Genomic DNA, 26,421 nt, shown 5'->3' on the forward strand with positions numbered 1-26,421 from the left:
AGCATCTTCTCTTCTTTATTCTTCTCGCTTCATCTTCACGTTTCACTTTTCATCTTGAACTCAAACTGGGTTTTTTGTTTTGTTTTTTTGTTTTTTTTGCTGTTGCTGCTGTTTTTTTTATTCTTTGGATTTATTCAGACTGGGATTTGAGACACTTTTCTTTTCTTTTTTCCTTCCTTCGGGACATGTGAAGCCCTTTGAGACAAACTGTTTGTAAAAACGGGCTATACCTACAAATAAAATTGCATTGCATTGCCTTCTCTCTTCTCTTCATCGGATGCTTCTCGTGGTTTCGAACCGGGACCGGAGAACATGGTGATTGAGGCTCCGCAGCGCGCACTGACCGGAGAGGAGACGTCTTCATCTTCATCTTTATCTTTATCTTCCTCTTCCTCAGCACCGTGTCTCTGTCTGTGAGGACTCGGACTCGGACTCGGACTGGACCACACACTGCGGCAATGGAACCGCCGGTTTCTTCTAATGAAAGTGACTTATTATTGGGTCAGTTGAACGAGTCTTGGAGGAACTCGAGTCTGTTGCTGCTGCTGCTGAACGGGACTACGGGAACTACGGGAACTACCGGACTGAACCAGAACCAGAGCAGCAGCAGCAGCGGTACCGGCACCAACCCTCTGAAGCGCAACGAGGAGGTGGCCAAGGTGGAGGTGACGGTGCTGGCGCTGGTGCTGCTGCTGGCGCTGGCCGGCAACGTGTGCGTGCTGCTGGCCGTGCGCAGCAGCAACAAGCACAAGCTGAGCCAGTCGCGCATGTTGTTCTTCATGAAGCACCTGAGCCTGGCGGACCTGGTGGTGGCCGTGTTCCAGGTGCTGCCGCAGCTCATCTGGGACATCACCTTCCGCTTCTACGGCCCGGACCTGCTCTGCCGCCTCGTCAAGTACCTGCAGGTCTAGTTTTTCTCTTTTCTGATGTGTTGATACACTGCAAAAACTACAAAAAGTCTTTCCAAGAATATTTGTCTTATTTCTTGTCAAAATGTCTCAATTTTAGGTCAAAACTAACCTAAATTTCTAGAAAAAGGTGGTAAAATAAGAATTCAAGAAAAAAGCGGTAAAAAAAATCACAAAAAGTGGTAAAAATTTCACAAAAAGTGATAAAATTTCACAAAAGGTGGTAAAAATTTCACAAAAAGTGATACAATTTCACAAAAAGTGGTAAAATTTCACAAAAAGTGATAAAATTTCACAAAAAGTGGTAAAAATTTCACAAAAAAGTGGTACAAATTTCACAAAAAGTGATAAAATCTCACAAAAAGTGGTAAAAATTTCACAAAAAGTGATAAATTTCACAAAAGTGATACAATTTCACAAAAAGTGGTAAAAATTTCACAAAAAGTGATAACATTTCACAACAAGTGGTAAAAATTTCACAAAAAGTGATAACATTTCACAAAAAGTGGTAAAAATTTCACAAAAAGTGATAAAATTTCACAAAAAGTGGTAAAAATTTCACAAAAAGTGATAAAATTTCACAAAAAAATGGTAAAAATTTCACAAAAAGTGATACAATTTCACAAAAAGTGGTAAAAATTTCACAAAGAGTGGTAAAAAAAATTCACAAAAAGTGGTAAAAATTTCACAAAAAGTGGTACACATTTCACAAAAACTGATAAAATTTCAACAAAGGTGGAAAAAATGTCACAAAAAATGATTACATTTCACATAAAGTGGTAAAAATTTCACAACAAGTGGTAAACATTCCACAACAAGTGGTAAACATTCCACAACAAGTGGTAAATATTTCACACAAAAAAGTGGCAAAATTTATCTAAAAAGTTTTTCTTTTTTTCAATTCTAGAAGAAACCGGTAAAAAAACAAGGTTTACAAAAATTCAGGAAAAAGTAGTAAAATTTCTAAAAGCAAAAAGAAAAGTAAAATAACCGGAACCACAACGAGGAGGTGGCCAAGGTGGAGGTGACGGTGCTGGCGCTGGTGCTGCTGCTGGCGCTGGCCGGCAACGCTTTATTCTGATGTGTTGATAACAGATCGATAAGGAGTTTAACTGACACGTTTCACTCAGTTCATTCACACCGTCACATTCACGGGTGGAGCCGGTTAAAAAATTATAACATTTCTTATACCCAGGGGGCAAAATCCCAGTTTTTTGGAAAACAGACACGGAGCGTTGTAAAAGGTTTGACAGCAGAAATGATCTGTAGGAACTTGAAGGATTAAAACCTGGTGGACAACCCGGTCAACTAGCTGCTGGAAAGCTACAGGGGCCAAAACCCCTTTCTGGGGTAGTTTTGCTGGCGAAATGATGTAAATGCAAATATTTAGGTACTACAATGGCATAAATAGTCATACAACTATAACATTTGGCAGAGAGTATCTTGACACATAGGGGGAGGCAGGAAAAAAAGATTCTGGGGTTTGTTGCAACTTGATTTTAAGATATCACCCTCAACATCCCAAAAAATACAAAATCCCAAAAAATACAAAAATAAGTACTGTTCGCCTGACAAATTCTCATGAAAATTATAATTTTTCAGCACTTTATGGAGAATATCTATGCTTAACATGTATATAGAAAACTTCCTTAATTCATAAGCTTCCATTTGAGTCCAAGATAGCCTTTCTATCTCCAAAGCCCCACTTGCTGTGGCCAACGGTCTTCTCTATCTATCTGTTCACTTTGGGGAAACCAGAAATAGAATGGTTTCTGATCATGACAGTTAACATGGAGTTTTTCACAATAGGTGTTGCATTGTTTGGAGACAGCCTGTAGCTTTCCAGTAGCTAGTAGAAAGGCTATCTGGGACTCAAATGGAAGCTTATGAATTAAGGAAGTTTTCTATATACATGTTAGGCATAGATATTCTCCATAAAGTGCTGAAAAATAATAATTTTCATGAGAATTTGTCAGGCGAACAGTACTTTTTTTTTGTCTTTTTTGGGATGTTGAGGGTGATATCTTAAAATTGAGTTGCAACAAACCCCAGAATCTTTTTTTCCTGCCTCCCCCTATGTGTCAAGATACTCTCTGCCAAATGTTATAGTTGTATGACTATTTATGCCATTGTAGTACCTAAATATTTGCATTTAGGCTACATAATTTCACCAGCAAAACTACCCAAGAAAGGGGTTTTGTCCCCTGTAGCTTTCCAGCAGCTAGTTGACCGGGTTGTCAACCCAGGTTTTAATCCTTCAAGTTCCTACATATCATTTCTGCTGTCAAACCTTTTACAACGCCCCGTGTAAAAATTTCACAAAAAGTGGTAATAATTTCACAAAAAGTGATACAATTTCACAAAAAGTGATAAAATCTCACAAAAAATGGTAAAAATTTCACAAAAAGTGGTAAAAATTTCACAAAAAGTGATAAAATATCACAAAAAGTGGTAAAAACTTCACGAAAAGTGGTAAAAATTTCGCAAAAAGTGATAAAATCTCACAAAAAGTGGTAAAAACTGCACAAAAAGTGGTTAAAATTTCACAAAAAGTGGTTAAAATTTCACAAAAAGTGGTAACAATTTCACAAAAAAGTAGCAAAATTTCTCTAAAAAGTTTTTTTTTTTTTAATTCTAGAAGAAACCGATAAAAAAACAAAGTTTAAAAAAATACTGGAAAAAGTAATAAAATTTCTAAAAGCAGAAAAAAAAGAAAAGTAAATAATAATGAAAAAGTGGTAAACATTTCACAAAAAACTTTCTTTTTTATTTATGTATTTATTTATTTATTTATTACAGTGAAAGGGATAGTTCACCCAAAATTGAAATTTCACTCATGATCTCCTCCCCCTCATGTGGACTAAGGGCTGGGAGAAGTGTCAGAGTCCTCCGTGGCTTCTCTGAGTTACAGGGGGTCTCGGCGTAGCAGTGCATGTCCATATGACGGTTGCAAATGGATACCAACTGTCTTCTTAACAAAAAGACACACCAAAAAACATCCAGATACCTCCATGCTGCTCGTATGTAATGACGAACCAGGGTCTGTCCTCTTCCCGGTTCGTCCAAATTTGACGAACCGGGAAGAGGAGCTTCGAGAAGCTTCCGCTACAAAACAAGCTTGAAATATAGACTTATTTAATTTTTTTCGGGACAATTTCCCATGTTGGGGCTTCAATACAAGAGGGACATTACATACGAGCAGCATGGAGGTATTTGGATGTTTTTTGGTGTGTCTTTTTGTCACGAAGACAGTTGGTATCCATTTGCAACCGTTATATGGACATGCACTGCTACGCCGAGACCCCCTGTAATTTCAATTTTGGGTGAACTATCCCTTTAACTCTCAGGTCCATTCTCATAGCTAACACAAGGCACACTGATAAACTCAGGGCCGGCCCTAGGATGTTGGTGGCCCCCTAAACAAGGTTTTTGTTTGTGGCCCTGCACTCTAAGCGCAAACACCAAATCACTGGTTAAAACTGAATACAGACGTGTTTATCCCTCTGAGGTTTGAGGCCATTTTCTCAACTTTTACATATTTGCTTACAGAGGCTCCATACTTTGGAATTCTCATCTTCATGTAGCTAAATTATCTTCATCCCTCAATACTTTTAAAGGAGAATTTCCGTTTTTTACAACCTGGACCTTATTTCTATCCTAAAATCCGATCATTTCCTCCAGCCGAGATGCGCGTATATCCGTATAATGGAGTCTACAGGGCAGCAGAATGCAGCCTCTAAGACAGCCTTTCTCAAAGTGGGTGCCGCGGCACACTGGGGTGCCGTCTGACTGCATCAAGGGTGCCGTGAAAAAAATACCTCTTCTGACATTTCATAGAATACATTCTCTTTATATATGCAAAGGGGCCGTGTCCACCGTCTACTTTCCATTCAGATCCTATGGAGCTCGGAAAAAAGTTGTCGGACTTTACTTTTTTTGTAGCGGCGCTCAGAGCGCTCAGGGTTGAAATATATATTTATATATATATACTAGCTGCGGAATGGCTATCAGGACGATCAGGAGATCTCCCGGTCGGCCGTCCAGCCAATATACTCCAGCGAAGCAGCCAGCAGGTTGCCCTGCGCGGTTATGCGGCCTTTATGACCAGCCTCAGTGAGTTAAGGCTAATATAAGTCAATCATGTTCTCATGATAATCTTCAAGGTTTCCTTGAATTAATTGATGCTAACAGTCCAACCAGTATTTATACCACTTCTTGTCTTTTTACATCTCACTCATGGTTGCGATAGTGACGCAGACTCTCATCAATCCAGACTACTAAATGATTTTTGTTTAGCCTCCTGTCTTTATCTAATTCTTTTTGTTCAGATATAACTGAACTTTCATGACCAAACATATAAAATAACCAGCAATGTTTGTTCGTTCTTAAATTGTAGAATGGCGCAAAGCCTCATGGGAAATGGGAAACGCGCTAGAGAAAAGTCACTGAGAAAGTTATCATTAAACTAGCAGCTACGGCTAAAAATAGAACGACTCACGGAAGCTAAACAGCAAAGCTTATCAGTCCTGCCCGTGTGTCACGTTATTTATAAGTTATATTAATTTAACAAGACAACACAGTCCGTGCTAAGTGGGCCGGTACGTCGGTACCTGGTCGGTACGTCGGTACCTGGTCGGTAGCCTACGCGGTACCGTTACTTCTGGATTTTAACCACTTAGAGTCGGAACCTATGGGCACCGAAGCATGTTGGTGAGTAGGACAAGACCCGAAACCATTCGCAGAGCAGAGTAGGGAGGGGGAAATATACCTGACTGGATGTAATGTTATGGTCAGCAGCGTTAATGCTTGAGTGGCACTAATTGCAGCTCTTTCACCCCATTCAGCATTTCTGTAGCCTACTTTTAATACAAATCCATGATCTAACTGGTGCCCACTTCTGAAGGAAATAGCTAAATATAGCTACCCATATTTCTTATTTTTCTTATTCTAACCCTGCCCCACTCCACCCCTGATATAGCTACAGTCTATATCAAGCGGCGCTGGCGGCTCGGTTCGGCAGCGTTCAGAGAGAGAGAGAGAGAGACACGGCCGTTGGTCACGGGCACTCAGAGCAGTGGGTCCGTGTCCACCGGACGCTATGAAAAAAATGCGTCGTACCAGGCTCACGTCTCACGTCTCACATTGTGATGGTGAGTCACAGCCTCCTCTCTCCTCTTCCACCGGTGGAAACTCTCTGATTGTTCACAACGGAGTGAGAACGGAGCGGAGACGCCGGTGGATATTCATGTGAGCGCGTGCCTGCGCTGCGCGCATGTAGACCTTTCTCTCTTCCTCTCACATTGCGGATTATTGTGTGCGTGTGTGTGTGTGCATATGTAGGCTACAGAGGCACCTATGCATAAATACTGTAATACTGTCCCGTCTAAATAAACAGGACATTTACATTTAGGCTATGCAGTGTCATTTTCAATTATATTTTTCACAGGGGTGCCGTGAGATTTTATGCACTTTTGAAAGGTGCCCTGACTGAAAAAAGTTTGAGAAACGCTGCTCTAAATAACACATTATCTGCAGAGAAACTCCTTCATTTCACCAATATTTAGTTCTGATAGGCTAGTGCTATTCCCCTCTGAGTCCGGGGTTAGCTGTTATCAACATCCGGGGTCTGTAGGTTGACCTACTGACCTCTGACCTGGATGATGTCATCTCTGTAGGTTGACCTACTGACCTCTGACATGGATGATGTCATCTCTGAGCGCCGCGCGGCTCATTCTGATAATAATCATTCTGCTTCGGCATTCGGGTCCATTTTTATCTCAACTAGCCGGAGCTTTAGTGAGTCCAGGTTGCGGAGAGGAAGCCTGTGGAAGCTGAACTTCATCCAGCTGCTCATTTTGTTCTGACAAGTCAGAAACACGCAGAAACCAACCGTAGCATTAGCCGTAGCAACAAGCTCAGAGATGACATCATCCAGGTCAGAGGTCAGCAGGTCAACCTACAGACCCCGGATGTTGATAACAGCTAACCCCGGACTCAGAGGGGAATAGCACTAGCCTATCACAACTAAATATTGGTGAAATGAAGGAGTTTCTCTGCAGATAATGTGTTATTTAGAGGCTGCATTCTGCTGCCCCGTGTTCTCGCATTATACGGATATACGCCGCTCCACTGGGGCTAATTTCATCAAAACGACTCCAAATGACACCAAAGTTATCTGGGTGAGTAAATGATCGTATTTTATGATAGAAATAAGGTCCAGGTTGTAAAAAACGGAAATGATCCTTTAAGACTGAAAGCTTACCTGTTAAATCCAGGTGGTGGGGATGTTCGCCTCCACCTACATGCTGGTGCTGATGTCGGTGGACCGCTGCTTGGCCATCTGCCAGCCGCTGCGCTCGCTGCACCGGCGGACGGACCGGGTGTACGTGCTGTGCTCCTGGGCGCTCAGCCTCCTCTTCAGCCTCCCACAGATGTTCATCTTCTCCCTGACCGAGGTGGGCTCGGCCGGATCGGGGGTCTACGACTGCTGGGGCGACTTCGTGAAGCCGTGGGGGGCCAAGGCCTACATCACCTGGATCAGCCTCACCATCTACATCATCCCGGTTAGTCCAGTAACTTTAAAGGAGAATTCCAGTCATCTTTGACCCTAAATCGTTGTCCGGCTGATGGTCACCCAGTGTTGGTTGGAGCAGAAAACGCGACTAAAATTGATGCAGGCAAACCAGAGTTACCATGGTTACCCGGCGCTAGGGATAGCCACAACGCTAAAGTATGAGGGCAATTCTTTCAACCACAACAAACACTCAGAAACAATCAAATATCTATGGTACATGACTGGAATCCTTAGAGACACCATTATATCCATCATTTTAATTGTTATATAAATTTCTTTTTTTTTTAATAGATACATATTCTATTCCTTCGGCACCTTTAAATTGATGCTGATGGTGGAGTCCACATATACAAAAGGTGCAATTTAGACCCAGAGACTGTGGCAATACTGAGGCAAGATGCAATATATAAAGGAGAAAGTGCAATAATTATTTATTACAATAATTATTTATTACTTTGTATGAAATATGAACTTAGTCGTACTGTCTGTAAGTGATCTCTGTTGGTTGTGTGTGTGAGTATGTGAAATGGTGTATGGTTTTATAATCTGTATGCAGGATGTACAGCATTGATTGTCCAAGACAATTTTCCCTCCGGGGACATTAAAGTTTATTTTGATTGATTGATTTTTGACCACTGAACTCATATAGTGTAGAGTAGAAACAGTATAAACTTTGTGTTTTTGCATGTAGCCACTCACCTCAGATAGCCCAACTCTGAAACATCCCAGAAAGACATTACTATCCCATCACAGAGAGAAACTAACACTTTGTCCTTGTTGTGATGATTTCTTTACTAAAATAAACGGTGGAGCAGTGCAGTGGTAATGTTCATGATATCTCTATTTTAGTAAAGAAATCATCCCAACAAGGACAAAGTGTTTGTTTCTGTGGCGGGGAGAGCAGGCGCTCTGTGATGGGATAGTAATGTCTTTCTGGGATGTTTCAGAGTTGGGCTATCTGAGGTGAGTGGTTACATGCAGAAACACAAAGTTTATACTCAGTATAACTGTACAGTTTATGAGTTCAGTGGTGTCTCTAAGGATTCCAGTCATGTACCAGAGATATCTGATTGTTTTCTGAGTGTTTGTTGTGGTTGAAAGAATTGCCCCCATGGGTTAGCGTTGTGGCTATCCCTAGCGCTGTGTAGCCATGGTAACTCTGGTTTGCCTGCAGCAATTTTAGTCGCGTTTTTTTCTCCCCCCAACACTGGGTGACCATCAGGACAACGATTTAGGGGTCAAAAATGACCGGAATTCTCCTTTTAGCCAAAATGGGGGTCAACGTTGAACAAATGAAGCAAACTCAACTGATTTTGTATCCTCAACATGTCCTGAGTGAGGGAAAAAAAGCCCAGAAGAATCCCATTAGGGGAAAGTTTAGAAAAAGACCCAACATTTTTAACCTTTAGATATCTCCATGAAAATGACTGAGTGTTTTACTTACATTAAGACAAACAAAAAATGTATTACAAGTTTTTTTAAATTGTTTGTTAACAAAGAATTTGCATAAATTCCACCGTTTTGACTGTACGGGTAGATATACGAAGGTGCTGTGGTGGTACCAGCTTGAAAATTGGGATGAGTTGACTCCATCGGTCACTCAACAAAAAAACACTTGAAATTTCAAGATGGCTGCAATTTTTCGAAGATGACCGCCTTACGCAAATGCAAATGCAAATTAAGCCATACGTAATTAGATTATGCACTGTTTGCTCATGTTGACAAAGAATTTCAAAAAACTTGTGATACATTTTTTGTTTGTCTTAATGTCAGTAATCAACTCAGTCATTTTCATGGAGATATCTAAAGGTTAAAATTTTTACCCTATTGTTCACGTGAGAAAAATAATTAATAGTTGTATGAATGGGCTATATTTTGGTCTTTTTCTAAACTTTCCCCTAATGGGATTCTTCTGGGCTTTTTTTTTCCCTCACTCAGGACATGTTGAGGATACAAAATCAGTTGAGTTTGCTTCTGTTGCAATTTGTTCAACCTTTTTTTGAAATCTTACCATTTTTTCTGGATTTTTTTAAAACACTTTTTTCTAGAAATGTTTGGCAGTTTAGAGAAATTGTACAGGTTTCTTCTAGAATTAAAAAAAATTTTTAGAGGAATTTTGCCACTTTTTTGTGACATTTTTACCACTTCTTGTGAAATTTTATCACTTTTTTCCAGAAAATTTCTAACATTTTTCTTCTTTTCTTTTTCATCAAATGCCCGGTCTAGGTGGCCATCCTCAGCCTGTGCTACGGCCTCATCAGCTTCAAGATCTGGCAGAACTTCCGGCTGAAGACGCGGCGGGAGCAGTGCATCAGCCTCACGCCCAAAGCCTCCAAGGGAAACTCTCTGGCGCGCGTGAGCAGCGTGAAGCTGATCTCCAAGGCGAAGATCACCACGGTGAAGATGACCTTCGTCATCGTGCTGGCCTACATCATCTGCTGGACGCCGTTCTTCTCCGTCCAGATGTGGTCGGCCTGGGACCCGGCTGCGCCTCGCGAGGGTAGGTTGCATCACACACACAGGCTGATGTGTTGATAACAGATCGATAATAAGTTTAACTGACACCTTTCATTCAGTTCATTCACACCGTCACAGTTTAAAAGAAAATTCTAGAAGATACCTGTACAATTTCTCCAAAAAAGTTTAACATTTCTAGAAAAAAGTGGTAAAAAATCTAAAAATAAATAAATAAATGAATAAAAAAGTTTACAAAAAATTCTCAAAAACAGTGGTAAGATTTCTAAAAATTAAAAAATTAAAAATGAGTTAAAAAAATATTCTAAAAAAACTGGCAAAATTTCTCTAAAATTAAAAAAAAAAATTCTAGAAGAAACCTTTAGAATTTCTCTAAAAAAATGCCAAACATCAAACACATCAAATTTCACAAAAAGTCGTAAAAGTTTCACAAAAAGTGATAAAATTTCACAAAAAAGTGATAACGTTTCACAAAAAGTGGTAAAAATTTCACAAAAAAGCGGCAAAATTTCACAAAAAAGTTTTTTTTTAATTCTAGAAGAAACCGGTAAAAAAAAAAAAAAGTTACAAAAATTCTGGAAAAAGTGGTAAAATTTATAAAAGCAAAAAAAAAGAAAAGTAAAATAACAATAAAAAGTGGAAAAAATTTCTCAAAAAACTTTAACAATTCTAGAAAAGATCTGTTTATTTACATTTTATATTCATATCAATAACTACAACACACAGGGGTGTTTCTAGACACTCTGGAGGCCCCGGGCAGGAGGAAACTTGGAGGCCCCCGAGCCCCAACCACCACAAACATTCACTGTTAATGAATCCAAAAATCCCAAACCATTGATGATTCAATTCTGAATACTATGCCAACGCAGTCTCATATAAAACATACCTTGGTTGGTCCAAAGTGCAAAAACATAGAGGGTTTACAATAACAGCTCTGAAATTGTATGACTGTTACATTTTTTCTGACTATTTTTTTTCCTATTGTTTTGCGTCCAAGTCACGTGACTCTCAAGTTTCCCAAATATTTCTATAAGTTTTGGTGGAAAAATCAGTATTTTGAGGTAGTTTCTGCATAAAAATGCCCTTTGATTACATTTCTAGAAGGACATATATATTTCTAGCGACATTTCTAGCGGGAAATATATATTTTATTTTCATAATATTCGCTCAGTGAATGTACATAATCATCCGCTTGCTTGTTATTTTTTCAGATCGAGTCAGAATAATTCAAAACGGCAAAGTTTGCTGGTTACATTTTTATATATGATACTGGGTTGACTATGCACAACATTCAATGTACACAGCCAGTGACTTAACATGAAACACAGAGAGTTCAGAGAAAAGATCCAAGTTTCCTCCGTGTGTGTGTGTGTGTGTGTGTGTGTGTGTGTGTGTGTGTGTGTGTGTGTGTGTGTGACCTTCCTCCTCAGTCTGATGGTTGATCATTAACCTCATTAGTGTGCGTCAGCGCGCGCCGAGCGGCTCCTATTTGTGGTCGCGAGGCCCCGAGTGTCGTTGACATTTGGCTCCTGAGGCCCCTAAGAACACACACACACACACACACACACACACACACACACACACACACACACACACACACACACACACACACACACACACACACACACACACACAGCTGTTTGACTTGATGTGTTTCCACTCAGTGTTGGAGGAATAACGTGTCTGTGTGTGTTTCAACAAACAGCTTGTAAGAATATTTATCTTATTTCTAGTCAAAACTAATCTCATTAAACCTAAAATAATTACATTTATACATATACATACATAGTTATGCATTAAAAAGCAGCTTGTTTTTAGACACTTTTTACTTCTTTCAAGCAGATTCACTTGAAATAAGTATAAAAATCTTGACAGTGGAGCAAGTTTTTCTCCTTACTGTATTATAAGCACAAAAAACTTTCTTTCACTGGCAGATTTTTCTACTTATTTCAAGTGAAAATTAGTTTGAAACAAGTGAAAATGATCTAAAAACAAGTAAATTTTTAAGTGATGAGTCTTATTTAAAGTGGAAAGAGATTAGTTTTGACTAGAAATGAAACATTTTGACAAGAAATAAGACAAATATTGTTGTGGAGTAAACTGGGTTCCTCAGATGAAAACAGAGCAGAATGAGACAGAGACTAAAGGCTAAACTAAGAGGATGAAGAGCGTTAGTTAGTGTGTTGGTGTTGGTGAGCAGAGATAAGCAGAGTGAGCGTGCAGCCGAGGCCTCTCCGCTCCGGGTCGGTGGTGGTGGTGGTGGTGGTGGAGCAGGTTCCAGCTGAACGAGTCGAAGCCGTCGCTCCTCAGGCTGTTTCCTCTGTGGAGCCAAACAGCTGCACCGAGCAGCGAGCAGCGAGCTGTCAGACTCTTCTCCACCGCCAGCAGCAGCACTCTGGTCCTGGTGGGAAGATACGACAGCAGCAGGACTCAGAGCAGCAGATGTATGGAGCTAAAACACTGCCATCAAGCAAAACTGAAAGAAAAAATGTTGAAAGCTTGAAACCCTGTGTTTGAAAGCGTACAAAAGATTTGAAGGTGTAAATAGTGTTTTGAAAGGCTGAAATAAAAATTCAAATCTCTGAAAACATTATTTTGTATTTGAATTTTCATTTCAAATCTCTGCAGCGTTTCTTTGTTTTTTTCTTTCACTTCTTTACAACTACAGCACTGTTTTTACAGTGTTTCAACAATAATGTACAGTGGGCTGATATAAGAAGTAAAAGAAAAAGACAAAGATTTAGAATGAATTTTCAAATACAAAATAATGTTTTCAGAGATTTTAATTTTTATTTCAACCTTTCAAAACACTATTTACGCCTTCAAAATTTTCAATTCAGAGATTCGTCCTTTCAAAACTCAGGTTTCAACATGTCAACACTTTTCTCTAAATATATTCACACCAGTTTTCAGATCTCCATTTACAAGGTTTCAAAACTGGATAACAAAATTATACTGTGGGAGAACAGTGCCAAATTTTGATCTCTGAAAGTGTGTTGTTGAAACACTGTAAAACAGGGCTGTAGTTGTAAACTGCCAGATACACACCGTATGGGCAGGAGAGGCAGAGCAGCTCTGTGCCTCTCCTCTGAAATACAACGAGACGGCGAGTGGCTTCAGCGGCCGCTGCCTGGCCGGAGGTAAACTCATTGAGTCCCCTGACCGCACGTCCCTGCTTGAGAGCAGTTAGACAGTAAAGAGGCAGGTGTGTGTGTGTCTATGTGTGTGTGCGTGCGTGATTGAATGAGTGAGACAACCTACAGTAACCCCCCCTCTCCGCCCCTTAGAATAAGTTTTAATGTTGAAACATAAGAGTTAGTTTTGTGTTAGTCCATGGCATAATTTGCGGCCGCCTATTAACACAGCTGCTCCGCTTTATTTATTTATTTAGCCTATTTATTCATGTATTTATTTATTTGTGGCCGCAGCCGCCTATTGATGCAGCCGCTCCGCTCCACTTTATCTATTTGGTGGAGCCGCCTGCGGCCGCATCACCAAGCCCCCCCTGTGTCACCATGGAAGAGCCGCCCCTGAGCAGCAGCAGCAGCAGCGGCGGCAGCAGCAGCAGTAGTAACAGCGGCGGCGGCGGTGGCGGCAGCAGTGGTAGTAACAGTGGCCAGTGGAGGGAACAGAAAGTGATTGATTCATTTAGTGTTGCAGAGTCTGGATGAGTGCAGATGTCTCATGGTTTCCTCCACGTGAGGAGGAGGAGGAGGAGGAGGAGGAGGAGGAGGAGGCACGTGCTGCTGTTTGTGTACAAGAGATAGAGCAGAGTGTCACCTGTGTGTAGGTGTGTGTGCGTGTGTGTGTGTGTGTGTGTGTGTGTGTGTGTGTGGAGAGATAATGTGTCCATTAGACTTAAAGTCAGCAGAAGGAGCCCAGAGCAGGAAGCTGCAGGCGCTCGGAGAGAAAACAGCTGCTGCTGAGACTCTGATCCAGACTGTGACAGTGAAGCTCCAGTTGGTAACAGTTACTCAGTCATATCTGCTGGAACTGTCGCTTTAATCTGATAGTCAGACGTTAAATGGGTAATTTAGGACCAAATCCAGCTCCTCTGGCTCCATCTACAGCCTGTGATCGTATTTGCCGAAATCCACCTCGACTGAAGATTCTCATCAAACTCATCAAATACACAATCCAACAACTCCACAACGCTCTGGTGGACAAGTTGTGAGCTGCACATTCACCACACTATGAGATAATCATGTATAATTACGTAACATTATGACACATGATGAAGCAAATACTCTGAACTACTTTCTCCTCTGAAATCCCTCCGCCCAGCAGCAGCCGTGTCTGGAATGTAGTTCCGGCTGCATTTACCTCTAAAACAACTCTGTGTGGTAACGTTGTGTTATTATCTCATAGTGTGGTGAATGTGCAGCTCACAACTTGTCCACCAGAGCGTTGTGGAGTTGTTGGATTGTGTATTTGATGAGTTTGATGAGGGAAAGGTGGAAATACTGCGCGCCGTGCAGACAGAGCTCACGTCTCTGCGCCGCCGATCTAAAAACAACATGCACCGATAATTAAAGGTGATGAACCTACTGCTATGACTATAGGGTTATGGAGAGAGGAGGATCTAACTAAATGTTGGACTGTCCCTTTAAAGAGAAATAAAGGAAGGTGTTCTAATGAGAATGAAACAACAGAGACGTATCCGTTTAAAAATATAATAGTTTACTAAAAGAAGATTGAGTTACATGCATCACATCATTCTGAACATTTCAATACTCAAATTAAAGGAGCATTTTACATTTATAATGCATTCACTAAAAATACAAACTATGAAATTCAAAAACTAAAGAAACTATTAACTTAATTTTCATTCATCCATAAATTTTGGCTCTTACATTTATTTTCTTCATTGTTACCATGAATACCTCCATAATAAATTATAAAGACTTTCACTCTTTCATGTTTTTTGTTTGGAGCAGATAAAGCCGATGTTGTTTCTGGGTGATTGCATCATGGATCATTTCTGCCACAACAGAGAATCTTCAATCTCCATCATCCATTGTCGTCGACGTCGGTGAAGCTGATGTTTCCAGATAATAGATTTACTTTATTAATCCCGAAGGAAATTCAGAGTCATAAACAGAGTTTTAGAGTTAAAGTCTGTAGAAGCGTCGGTTTCCTGCCTGATTCCACATGCAGACTCACTCCACCGGCTCATCTCTAAAACCACCGTGTCGTCTGTGAATGACTCAGAAATCCTCCAGGACGCACACACGCATCTTTTTATTCAAGCTCAGATTTTTTCAGACATTTTGGGAAATGTCAAAATAGCATCAACACCTGGACAGCTGGCCTGGTTCTGGTCCGAGACATTTCAGGTCTTTGTATGTGTTATTCTGCAAAGTGTGGCCTCTAAAACTAACTGAAACTCTATTCTGTGTTTACAAAACTAACTGAAACATTCTGAAATGATAGTTTTGGTCTTTGTCAGTTCATGTCTAAGCCTTTTGGATTGATATGAAATGGATTTATTCTGCTCTAGCAGTTTTACGTGAGCTGGTGAGTTGGGAGAAAGCGACAGAGCTCCTTTATGGGATTTCTGTGAATACGACTGTGAGAAAGATAAAAGCAGGTGATAACACACAGCATAGAGAGTGTGTTGGGTTGTGTTTGTTCATGTTGTTCTCAGACTGAGCTCCCTGAGCTGTGACGTGTGTCTCATGAATGAATGGGTTTCTATTCTTTTGCTCATGTGTGTTTTTAGTTTATTGGCAGTTTAGATTTGTACCATGCAAACAACCAGTGATACACACATGAAGGCTGCTGTCTTGTTAACTGCTCTGGTTGTTGTGGCCGGTTGGTTGTTCAACAGTAACTGAATACATGGTTTAAAGAGGACGTATCATATAAACATCACTCTCTGAAGGATCTTTAACATTTATCTGGGTGAGAATTAACCAATAACTCAGTAACTTTCAGGCTCTGAGGTTGAATCCATGTGGTTTTACCAGCTGTTCCCTCAGCTGTCTGACAATGATGTCATTAGTTTTCTAATTAGCATAACCCCTCCCCTACCTATGAGTACAGGTGAAGGGGGTGGGGCCTGGTGAGCAGTGGCTCATTTGCATTTAAAGGGACAGACACTGAAACCAGCCGTTCTTAACAGAGAGAGCTGTGATGTTTGATCCTTGAGGGATTTTGTCTTTAAAGGAGCATTATCGCAAATTACAATTCTTTGTTCGGCCACTAGATGGAGCCGGTGGTGCAGCGTATCTGAAATAAACATCCTACATAGCATGCCGTTCAGGAGCGGCCGGGCCGGCTTGTCTCATAACAAAAAGAAATTCTGCATTTGCTCCACAGATACTACACTGTTGGCTATATTTTGTATACATATAGTTATGGCTCCCCTCGGCCTATTTATTGCATATTTCAGGTTTTTTTATTGCTATTACTGCTGTATTTGCGATAATTCTCCTTTAAGAACCTGGGAACTGTTTTAATTGGTGGAAAAGGAGCAGAATACGTCTTCTTTAAAATGGTATCTTTTTATTATACAACACCAACTCTGATCTTTTTGAATCCTGCACCTGACAAATAACACAAAGTATGAAAAACCTAAAACTATTACTTAAACTAATAAGAACGCAACTAAAACTAAGAAATGAAAACTAACAAAAACAAGCAAACCCGCTCTAAAACCTATAAAAAAACTGAATTAGAGAAGAAAAAGGTAACCCTTTCATGTACAAGCCCCTAATTACGTGATAATTACGTGTTAATGTCAAGAAAAAGCCAATAAATAACAATTAATTGTGTAGTAATATCAAGAAATGGCCTAGAAATAACAGTTCATTTCATAGTAATGTCATGTTTTACATAAAAGCAAATGATTACACATGATTTTCATTCTTAGAATTTTTTGGGAAAGGCCAGAATTTTTCTCCACCAAGTCCTTAATTGTAATTGACCGTTATTTCTGGGCTGTTTCTACACAATCAATGTTACAAATGTTATTTCTTGACATTATCATGTAATAATTAGCAGCCTGTAAATTATAGGGTAAGAGGAAAAAATGTGACCCATTCTATCAAAATGAGTCGGATGTCGCAACGTTCTATTTTTAGATCATCAGCTGATAACGTGGAAAACCCATAGAAAATCCAAAAAAGTTTCACAGTCCAGATAATTGAGAAAAGGCACGAAAATGATGATTAAACTTGACTTGCAACTTTAAAATGAGCGTTGCATCGGTGCAAAACATGAAATATCTTGTGAACCGTTCATGATAGAGACGAGCTGTAAACTGCATCTGAATCGCGGGACAGGTACAGAAACAGATGCTAAACAGAGTAGCATCGACGCTAACAGAGCGTAGCATCGATGCTAACAGAGCATAGCATCGATGCTAAACCGAACGTAGCAACGATGCTAAACCGAATGTAGCAACGATGCTAAACCGAACGTAGCAACGATGCTAAACCGAATGTAGCAACGATGCTAAACCGAACGTAGCAACGATGCTAAACCGAATGTAGCAACGATGCTAAACCGAACGTAGCAATCGACACAACGCTTGCACATGTTTTACAAAACGTCAACAAAACATGACAACTTCTGAACCGTTTATGATAGAAACGAGATGTAAAAAGCATCTGAATTGTGAGATTCTCTGCTTTCCGAGGGTCATTGAATGGTACATCTATGACAACATGCAGTTACTTACGGCACATGACTGTCCACGACAAATTTCCCTGCACGGACAATAAAGTTGTATTGATTGATTGATTGATTGATTGATTGAACAAGGGACCGTATAGGAAGCGTGTAATCACGTGGTACAGGAACAGATGCCAGAGTCACTGTCAAAAACTTTAACTGCTATTTTCTCAGGTTTGAGAACATAATGAGAGTGAAAGATCGTAATTCAAATGGCCACATCTAGAAAACCATCAAATGTATGACTTTGACTAGGGTATCATTTTAAAGCTTATTTTATAATCTTTCCATTGATACCAAAATTTGGGTCACTGTGACTCATTTTGATGGATCAGGTCACAAATAGTCAAAATTAAATAAAACTAAACCATAATGAAAAATCCCAAACTATTAGCCTATAACCTTGCGCTAAAACAACACATTTTTATTTCCACACCTGGAACATCTCGTTGATTCATCAGAGTCGTGCAGGAAGGAATGTAAACATGTTTTCAGATGTTATGCTAAGCTAAGCTAAGTTCCTGTTGTTCTTTATTCTCACTTCTTGGCTCTTGGCCCAGTGGTGGTGTTTTCTGTGTATGAGGTCGTCAGCATCAGTATCAGAGTGGTTGTTAAAGTGTTTCCCAGCAGCAGCAGCAGCTTCTTCCTGTGACTCAGATTGATTCATCTCACAGTGAAAGAGCTGTAACCTTTCACAGATTAGTTGTGTAACTTTTTCCATCTTTAGCTCCTCGTTAGATTTATCAATACTTGTTTTTCTCTTTTTTTTTAAATGTCAGGCGACGGTTAAAAAGCCGGTTCCTCCGAGAAACACCGGCGCTGTGTGTGATTTCACATTTTAGAGCCAGACAGATTTCATTATGTAGAGGACAAAAACACCTGAAGGTTAACGCCACACACACAGAGAAAACACACACACACGTTGTTGGCCTGCTGAGGCGGCACCACTGACACTCAGAACTATTGATTAGCATTAAGTGCTTAACAGACACAAACCCGCTGTTCAATGTCTGAGTGCTGGTTTTTGTGTAAAGGTTAGTAACAGTGTCGTTAACACAATCCAATCCACTTTATTTATATCAAGCACATTTTCAAAACATAAAAGTTTACCAAGGTGCTGCACAGCCATTGACATAAACGACATAGAGCCCCAAATGGTAAGAAAACGTAATGAAGATAAGATAATAATAATTTTAAAAGAATAAAAAGGAATGAATGAATTTAAAAAATAACAATAAAAAAGGAATAAAATAAGAGCCATTAAAAAGCAAACAGATTAAAAATACAATAAAATGATAATAAAAAGACCAACAAGAACAGAGGCCAAGGAATAAAAGTAAGTTTTAAGACGTGATTTGGGACATATATTTATTTATAATGGCAGCTCATACAAGAGTTTAGGAGCCGCCACAGAAAATACTCTAGCTGATCCGCTTAAAGCTTTCAAGGTTCAGAAATCGTCGTTTGTCCAGTTTGTCGCCTCCTTCCACGAGCTGCCGCACGAGTTTACCCGAGTAAGGAAAACAAATTTGATTGGTCGTTATCGAGCAGGCGAGATATTCAATGTTTGCCGCGAGACCGAGCTCGATGTGTGTATGTGTGTGTGTGCGCGAGTGTGTTTAACGTAGCTAACTGTTAGCTAACTTAGCTAGCAAGGCTAAGTGATGGAGCGCAGGGATCTGGAGGAGGAGAGTGCACTGCAAAAGCTCTAAATCTTTCCAAGAATATTTGTCTTATTTCTTGTCAAAATGTCTCATTTCTAGTCAAAACTAATCTCTTTCCACTTAAAATAAGACTCATCACCTAAAAATTAACTTGTTTTTAGATCATTTTCACTTGTTTCAAACTAATTTTCACTTGAAATAAGTAGAAAAATCTGCCAGTGAAAGCAGGTTTTTTGTGTTTGTAATAAGAAAGAAAAACTTGCTCCATTATCAGATTTTTCTACTTATTTCAAGTGAAAATCTGCTTGAAAGAAGTAAAAAGTGTCTAAAAACAAACTACTTTTTAATGTGATGAGTCTTATTTTAAGTAGAATGAGATTGTTTTTGACTAGAAATAAGACAAATGTTCTTGGTAAGATTTTGAGTAAGTTTTTCTCAGATGTTTGACGGATGACAGATCCTGATATCATTGGCTGATGAATCGTGAACAACGTGACGCACAATTTGTGTGCCTGCATTATCCAATATGGAAAAAAACTACCCAACTTTCACTTTTCATTGGGAAAATAGAATTTTGCACAAAGTTTGGGCTCCATTGTCTGACCAAACTTCTATTTTCGAGTCTCCCATTTGACTCATCTATCAATAGATGAGTGATTAATGTTAAGACCCACAGTGGGTCAATTTTCTTTTCTGAATACCTTTAAAAATAAGCAATAACATTTTTAAATGAATTCTAAAATGGACTGGGAGCCAGTGAAGGGAAGCGAGGATCGGGGTGCAGCAGCACTTTGGACAGAACTTTGTGTCACTTTGTCACAAATTAATTAAAAATATATAATATAATACAACATAATATAAAATGAGAGGAGTTCCACCGCTGCTTCATCCTCAGGAACAAGAGTCACGAGTTCCTGAAAAGAAGTGTTTTATCGTGACAGATTGTTCTGTTCTCCCTAATTTAATTCAGAAGAGACTTTTTCATTAGAGTTCCCAATGAGGTTATTTAAATGAGACTTTGGCTCCTTCTCCCTGATCACAGAGTTTGATCACCACCACCACTGACACAATACAAGGAAACTGATTCATGCTCCTTCGTCTTCTTTCCTTTAGAGGAGTTAATGTTTTTTCTTTTTGCTCATTGGTTCAGTTTTTAATGGACTGTCACTGGTTGAGCTGAGGGAGCAGATGATGATTAAACCTCTGACTCTGAAGTTGAACAAGCTTCACTCAGTTAAACTCATGTTTCACTCTCATTAATCAAACTCTTTAATAGCTGATGATGTTAATGAATCCTCCTCTGCCCTTCCAGAGGTCGTTGACTCCGAGCTGCTTCTGTCGGAGCGTCGTTAGAGTCGACAGGGGAATATCACAGACAGAGATTACAGCAATCAGGGAGAAGAGGTTAAATACAGGATACAACCCAACGGCATGAATCTGAAACTCATTTACCAAATGTCATGTGGATGGTGGAGTCGCCGCAGCGTAAATGTCAGCCGGCACGCCGCTGCCACTTACCTCCCATGATGCATCACCTCGGAGCACGAGGAGCGTTTCTGCTTCTCCATCTGAGAACATAGAGAAGCTTCTCTGTTCTGAACGAGGAGCTTCGTCACAAACCTGAAACAGGAACCGTGTTTCCATCCACATGTTTTTATTTACATTAAACAATAGGGAATTAAAAATGTCTAATGGAAACAGTCAAATTCGATTAAATATAATGAATATCAATAAAAAGTTAATATTGTCGATCTCATCAGATTTTCTCTTGATCTATAAGCAGCTGGTCACACTGGGCCTGACCTTAGATAGTTGGTTACAGATGAAGGATGGACGACGTCCTTCTGTTTTATGATTTAGTACAAAATGAATAGAAACACCTTAGTGTTCAAGAGAACGCTTCGACACACCAATATGATCACAAAACATCACATGACGTCATTATGCACGGCTTTTTTATTGGATTTAAAGGTCTGAGATGGAAACGCACTTGAACTGGCGTTATTCACATTCATATTTTTATCGATCCAACAAGTGGATGGAAACATGGTTTCTGTGGTACAAAGAGATTTCATGGAAGAAGTGGAGCTGCTCCTGTTTCACCTTCAGTCTCCTCTGAGGGGGGTCCTGCATCAGTCTGAGTCCTTGTCCCCATGGAAACGGAGCTTCACCTATAACGATCTTTTTCTTGGTCATTTTTTAAAAGTTTTCTGTAAACAAGTCATCATTTCCAGAAACCTCTGCGTCCACTCTGATCCACAGAAAACGACTCTAAACGCTGTAGTACGTCCACCAGGCCTGTGTGTGGCGCTGTAACGCTGCAATACGTCCACCAAGCCAAAAAAGTCTTACCACTTTTTTTCTAGAATTTTCAAAAAACAAAATTGGGGGGGAGAGAATTTTTACCACTTGTTCTAGAAATGTTTAAATGTTTTTGGAGAAATTGTACCCTTTTTTTCCAGAAATTTCTCTATAATATTTCTAAAAATTCCAAATCCACGCCATTGGCCCTAATTTGAACATGCATTGACTAAAAAAGTAACATTCTTCACTTGAATATTTGTGTATTTCTGGTGTTTGCTTAAACATTTTGTCCAATGGGGGTCCGTGGTCTAATTTGTGTCAATTTAGGGTCCTTGATGTAAAAAAGTTTAAGAACCACTGATGTAATGGACGAGATTCAGCCTCAGTGTCCGAGGCAACGACAGTAGTCCACTGTCGTTTCACTAAAGATCCGTTTCTGTAAACGCTGGGGTGGCGTTTTCAGATTTTACTACTCTGTTTCAAAAAATTACAGTTTTCACGATCCCAAAACGCTGTTTCCATCTGGACAAAACGCTGGAACGACGTTTCTTTGGGTCTGTTCACAACATACAGTGTTGTGAACAGACCCAAAGAAACGGCCTATTTTCACGGCCTAAAAGAGGTTTTACCTGAAAAATAATACACAGTTCCATTGTTCACTATAATATAATTTTTTCCAGCCCTTCAAAGTGCAGGAAAAACACAGTTTTTATTTGGACCGAACCAACTCACGTATCCCTCCGCCCAGGGTTAGCGCCCGCCGATCAGCAGTTGGTTAGGTGGTTGGTTAAAACCTCTTTTAGGCCGTGAAAATAGGCCGTTTCTTTGGGTCCATTCACAACACTGTATGTTGTAAATCTCTGGGCAGGGCTATTATGGGCTGGCGTTGCTAACGGGAGGAGTGCAGAGAGTCTTCTACTGCAATTAAAGTACTTAGGGGCTATTTGGAGATCATACAACCACACTTTAAAAAAAAATGATACTACCCCTTTAAAGCCACCAGCAGAGAAATCAGTGTGATGCAGACTTTCTACTGTATAAATCCTCCATATTGTGTGTCTCTCTGTCTCTGCAGCCATGCCCTTCATCATCTCCATGCTGCTGGCCAGCCTCAACAGCTGCTGTAACCCCTGGATCTACATGTGCTTCGCCGGCCACCTGTTCCACGACCTGAGGCAGAACTTCCTGTGCTGCTCCGCCCGTTTCCTCCGCTCCGCTCCGTGTTGCTCCGCCCGCTTCCTCCGCTCTGCGTCGTCTTCTTCTCCGTGTCGCTGCGACCGAGACTTCGACTCCAGCCACAAGAGCAACTCCTCCACCTTCGTCATCAAGAGCACCAGCAGCCAGAGGAGCATCACCCAGACCTCCACCACCTGAAGGAGCATCACCCAGACCTCCACCACCTGAAGGAGCATCACCCAGACCTCCACCACCTGAAGGAGCATCACCCAGACCTCCACTACATGAAGGAGCATCACTCAGACCTCCACCACCTGAAGGAGCATCACCCAGACCTCCACCACCTGAAGGAGCATCACCCAGACCTCCACCACCTGAAGGAGCATCACCCAGACCTCCACCACCTGAAGGAGCATCACCCAGACCTCCACCACCTGAAGGAGCATCACCCAGACCTCCACCACCTGAAGGAGCATCACCCAGACCTCCACCACCTGAAGGAGCATCACCCAGACCTCCACCACCTGAAGGAGCATCACCCAGACCTCCACTACATGAAGGAGCATCACTCAGACCTCCACCACCTGAAGGAGCATCACCCAGACCTCCACCACCTGAAGGAGCATCACTCAGACCTCCACCACCTGAAGGTCCAGACCTCCACCACCTGAAGGAGCATCACCCAGACCTCCACCACCTGAAGGTCCAGACCTCCACCACCTGAAGGAGCATCACCCAGACCTCCACCACCTGAAGGAGCATCACCCAGACCTCCACACTGCAAAAACTCAAACTCTTACCAAGAAGATGTGTCTTATTTCTTGTCAAAATGTCTCATTTCTAGTCAAAACTAAACTCTTTTCACTTATAATAAGACTCCTCGCCTAAAAATTAACTTGTTTTTAGATCATTTTCACTTGTTTCAAACAAAATTTCACTTGAAATAAGTAGAAAAATCTGCCAGTCAAAGCAAGTTTTTTTGTGTTTGTAATAAGAAAGAAAAACTTGCTCCACTGTCAGATTTTTCTACTTATTTCAAGTGAAAATCTGCTTGAAAGAAGTAAAAAGTGTCTAACAACAAGCTGCTTTTAATGTGATGAGTCTTATTTTAAGTAGAATGAGATTGTATTGTTTTTGTCTAGAAATAAGAAAAATTTTCTTGGTAAGAGTTTGAGATTTTGCAGTGTAGAAGTTGAGCAGATTTTCCTCCTCTGAGAGTCTCTGCACTTACCAAGAATATTTGTCTTATTTCTAGTCAAAACAATCTCATTCTACTTAAAATCAGACTCATCACATAAAAAGCAGCTTGTTTTTAGACACTTTTTACTTCTTTCAAGCAGATTTTCACTTGAAATAAGTAGAAAAATCTGATAGTGGAGCAAGTTTTTCTTTCTTATTACAAACACAAAAAACTTGCTTTCACTGGCAGATTTTTCTACTTATTTCAAGTGAAAATTATTTTGAAACAAGTGAAAATGATCTAAAAACAAGTTAATTTTTAGGTGATCGGTGAGTTTTTGCAGTGTAGCACATGAAGGAGCATCACTCAGACCTCCACATTGAACACATTGCATTGTGGGAGCTAAGCATCCTGGGAATAGTAGTCCTACTACTACTACAGGGGAACAACAGCTACCACTACAACTCCACTCTTAACTCTCTTCTTTAAACTGACTCACACTATCAAGTGGCAATGGAGAAATGTACAGACCATAATAATAACAGCTTGAAAGGTCATAATGGACTGAGCTGAGGGATCCACTGAGTCTGGGTTTGTTCTCATGGGCTTCTTGATCCAGATGCAGTGTGTGTACAGTGTATACAGTGTATGCACACACTTTATACACACTGTACACACTGAACAGTGTATGAAGAGTGTATACTGTTTATACAATGTATATATATACAGTACAGGCCAAAAGTTTGGACACACTCAATGCATTTCCTTTATTTTCATGACTATTTACATTGTAGATTCTCACTGAAATTCCACTAATGAACCCTGACAAGGCACATCTGTGAAGTGAAAACCATTTTCAGGTCAGGTTCACCTCTTGAAGCTCATCAAGAGAATGCCAAGAGCAAAAAGCAGTAATCAGAGCAAAGGGTGGCTACTTTGAAGAAACTAGAATTGGTGGGGGCAGAGATAGAAGAGGAGGAGGAAGAAGGAGAGGAAGAAGAAAAGAAGAAAGAGAAGACAAAGAAGAAAAGACATGTTTTCAGTTATTTCACCCTTTTTTGTTAATTCCACATGTGTTCATTCATAGTTTTGGTGCCTTCAATGAGAATAAAGGAAACACATTGAATGAGAAGGTGTGTCCAAACTTTTGGCCTGTACTGTATAGTGAATATATACACAGTAAAGTACAGTGTAGTGTACATGCACTGTATACACACTGTATACTGGAATTTTTTTATATACAGTACTGTGCAAAGGTTTTAGGCATGCATGAAAAGATGCTGTTGAGTCAGAATGCTTCTCCATCATTAATAGCATCAGTGAGGCGTCTGATTGGACCCAAATGTTTCCACAACAACCCCAAACATCCAGCCAGTGTCATTTAGAGCTGCAGTATCATCAGCATAAAGAACAACAACACAGAGTCCTGAGCTCAACATCCTCCAGTCTGTCTGGGGTCACGTGTAGACACAGGAGGATCTGAGGAGCTGCAAGATATTTGGAAAACGACTGTGTGCAGGTTGAACCGACCTAGAAGAACTGATGCTGTTTTGGAGGTAAAGGGTCGTCACACCAAATATTGATCTGATTTAGGATTCTCCTCTCTTTATTCACTGCATTTCGTTAATTGATGAAAACATTTTTACAGTAACACTTCCATCTTTGAAAAAAGTCAGCTTTTTTTCACACCTGCCTAAAACCTTTGCACAGTACTGTATATATATACGACTATATGCATTGTATAAACAGTATACTCTTTTCAAACACTGTACACACTGTATACTGTACATGCACTGCACTGTAGTGGATACATACAGTGTGTGTACAGTGTGTATATATACAGTGTGTGTAGAGTGTGTGTTTGTGTGAGCAGAGCAGGAAGTGGAGGAACCAACATTCAGTTGTTGTCACCAGCGAAGCTTCAGCTCCTATGTGTATGGGTGTGTGTTCAGTGTGTGTGTGTGTGTGTGTGTGTGTGTGTGAGTATTGTGCTGCGTCGTTGCATTTGTGATGGATTGTGAACCTGTAACTGTCACTGAGCTTCTGTCTGGTTGTGAGGTCACTGGTAAAGATTCTTAAGCCTCCGAAAAAATTAAAAAATAAAGTGTGAAAGCAGCGAAACTGCACTGACGGTGTTGTTTCCACTGAGCTCCTCCTCCTCCACAGGATGAGTACTTTCTTGGCTCGGCTGCTCCACAGAGTTGTTTGTGTCCTGGCTGAATCAGTGACGTCAGCGAGTTCCTTCAAACCTCTGGCAGCACGTCGACACTTTGAACATCCTCACTGCAAAAACTCAAAATCTTTCCAATAATATTTGTCTTATTTCTTGTCAAAATGTCTCAATTTTAGTCAAAACTAATCTCTTTCCACTTAAAATAAGACTCATCACCTAAAAATTAACTTGTTTTTAGATCATTTTCACTTGTTTCGAACAAATTTTCAATTGAAATAAGTAGAAAAATC

General features: G+C 40.3%; 2 protein-coding genes across 2 annotated transcripts in view; both read left to right on the forward strand.

The window, feature by feature from the left end:
* Positions 1–458: 458 nt before the first annotated feature.
* oxtra (oxytocin receptor a) lies at positions 459–22,976 on the forward strand (the record flags this gene model as incomplete). Its single annotated transcript, XM_083971194.1, has 4 exons — positions 459–905; positions 7,184–7,471; positions 9,709–9,982; positions 22,678–22,976. The coding sequence occupies 4 exons, from the start codon at positions 459–461 to the stop codon at positions 22,974–22,976; spliced, it is 1,308 nt and encodes a 435-aa protein (XP_083827320.1).
* gpx1b (glutathione peroxidase 1b) overlaps positions 907–26,421 on the forward strand; it is a 320,730-nt gene continuing 295,215 nt past the window's right edge. Inside the window, exon 1 of the mRNA XM_083972410.1 lies at positions 907–910. The gene's annotated coding sequence lies outside the window, so the exon portion shown is untranslated. The remainder of the gene's footprint in view (positions 911–26,421) is intronic.

This window comes from Trachurus trachurus, assembly GCF_905171665.1.
Source record: "Trachurus trachurus genome assembly, chromosome: 5".
Taxonomy (NCBI): domain Eukaryota; kingdom Metazoa; phylum Chordata; class Actinopteri; order Carangiformes; family Carangidae; genus Trachurus; species Trachurus trachurus.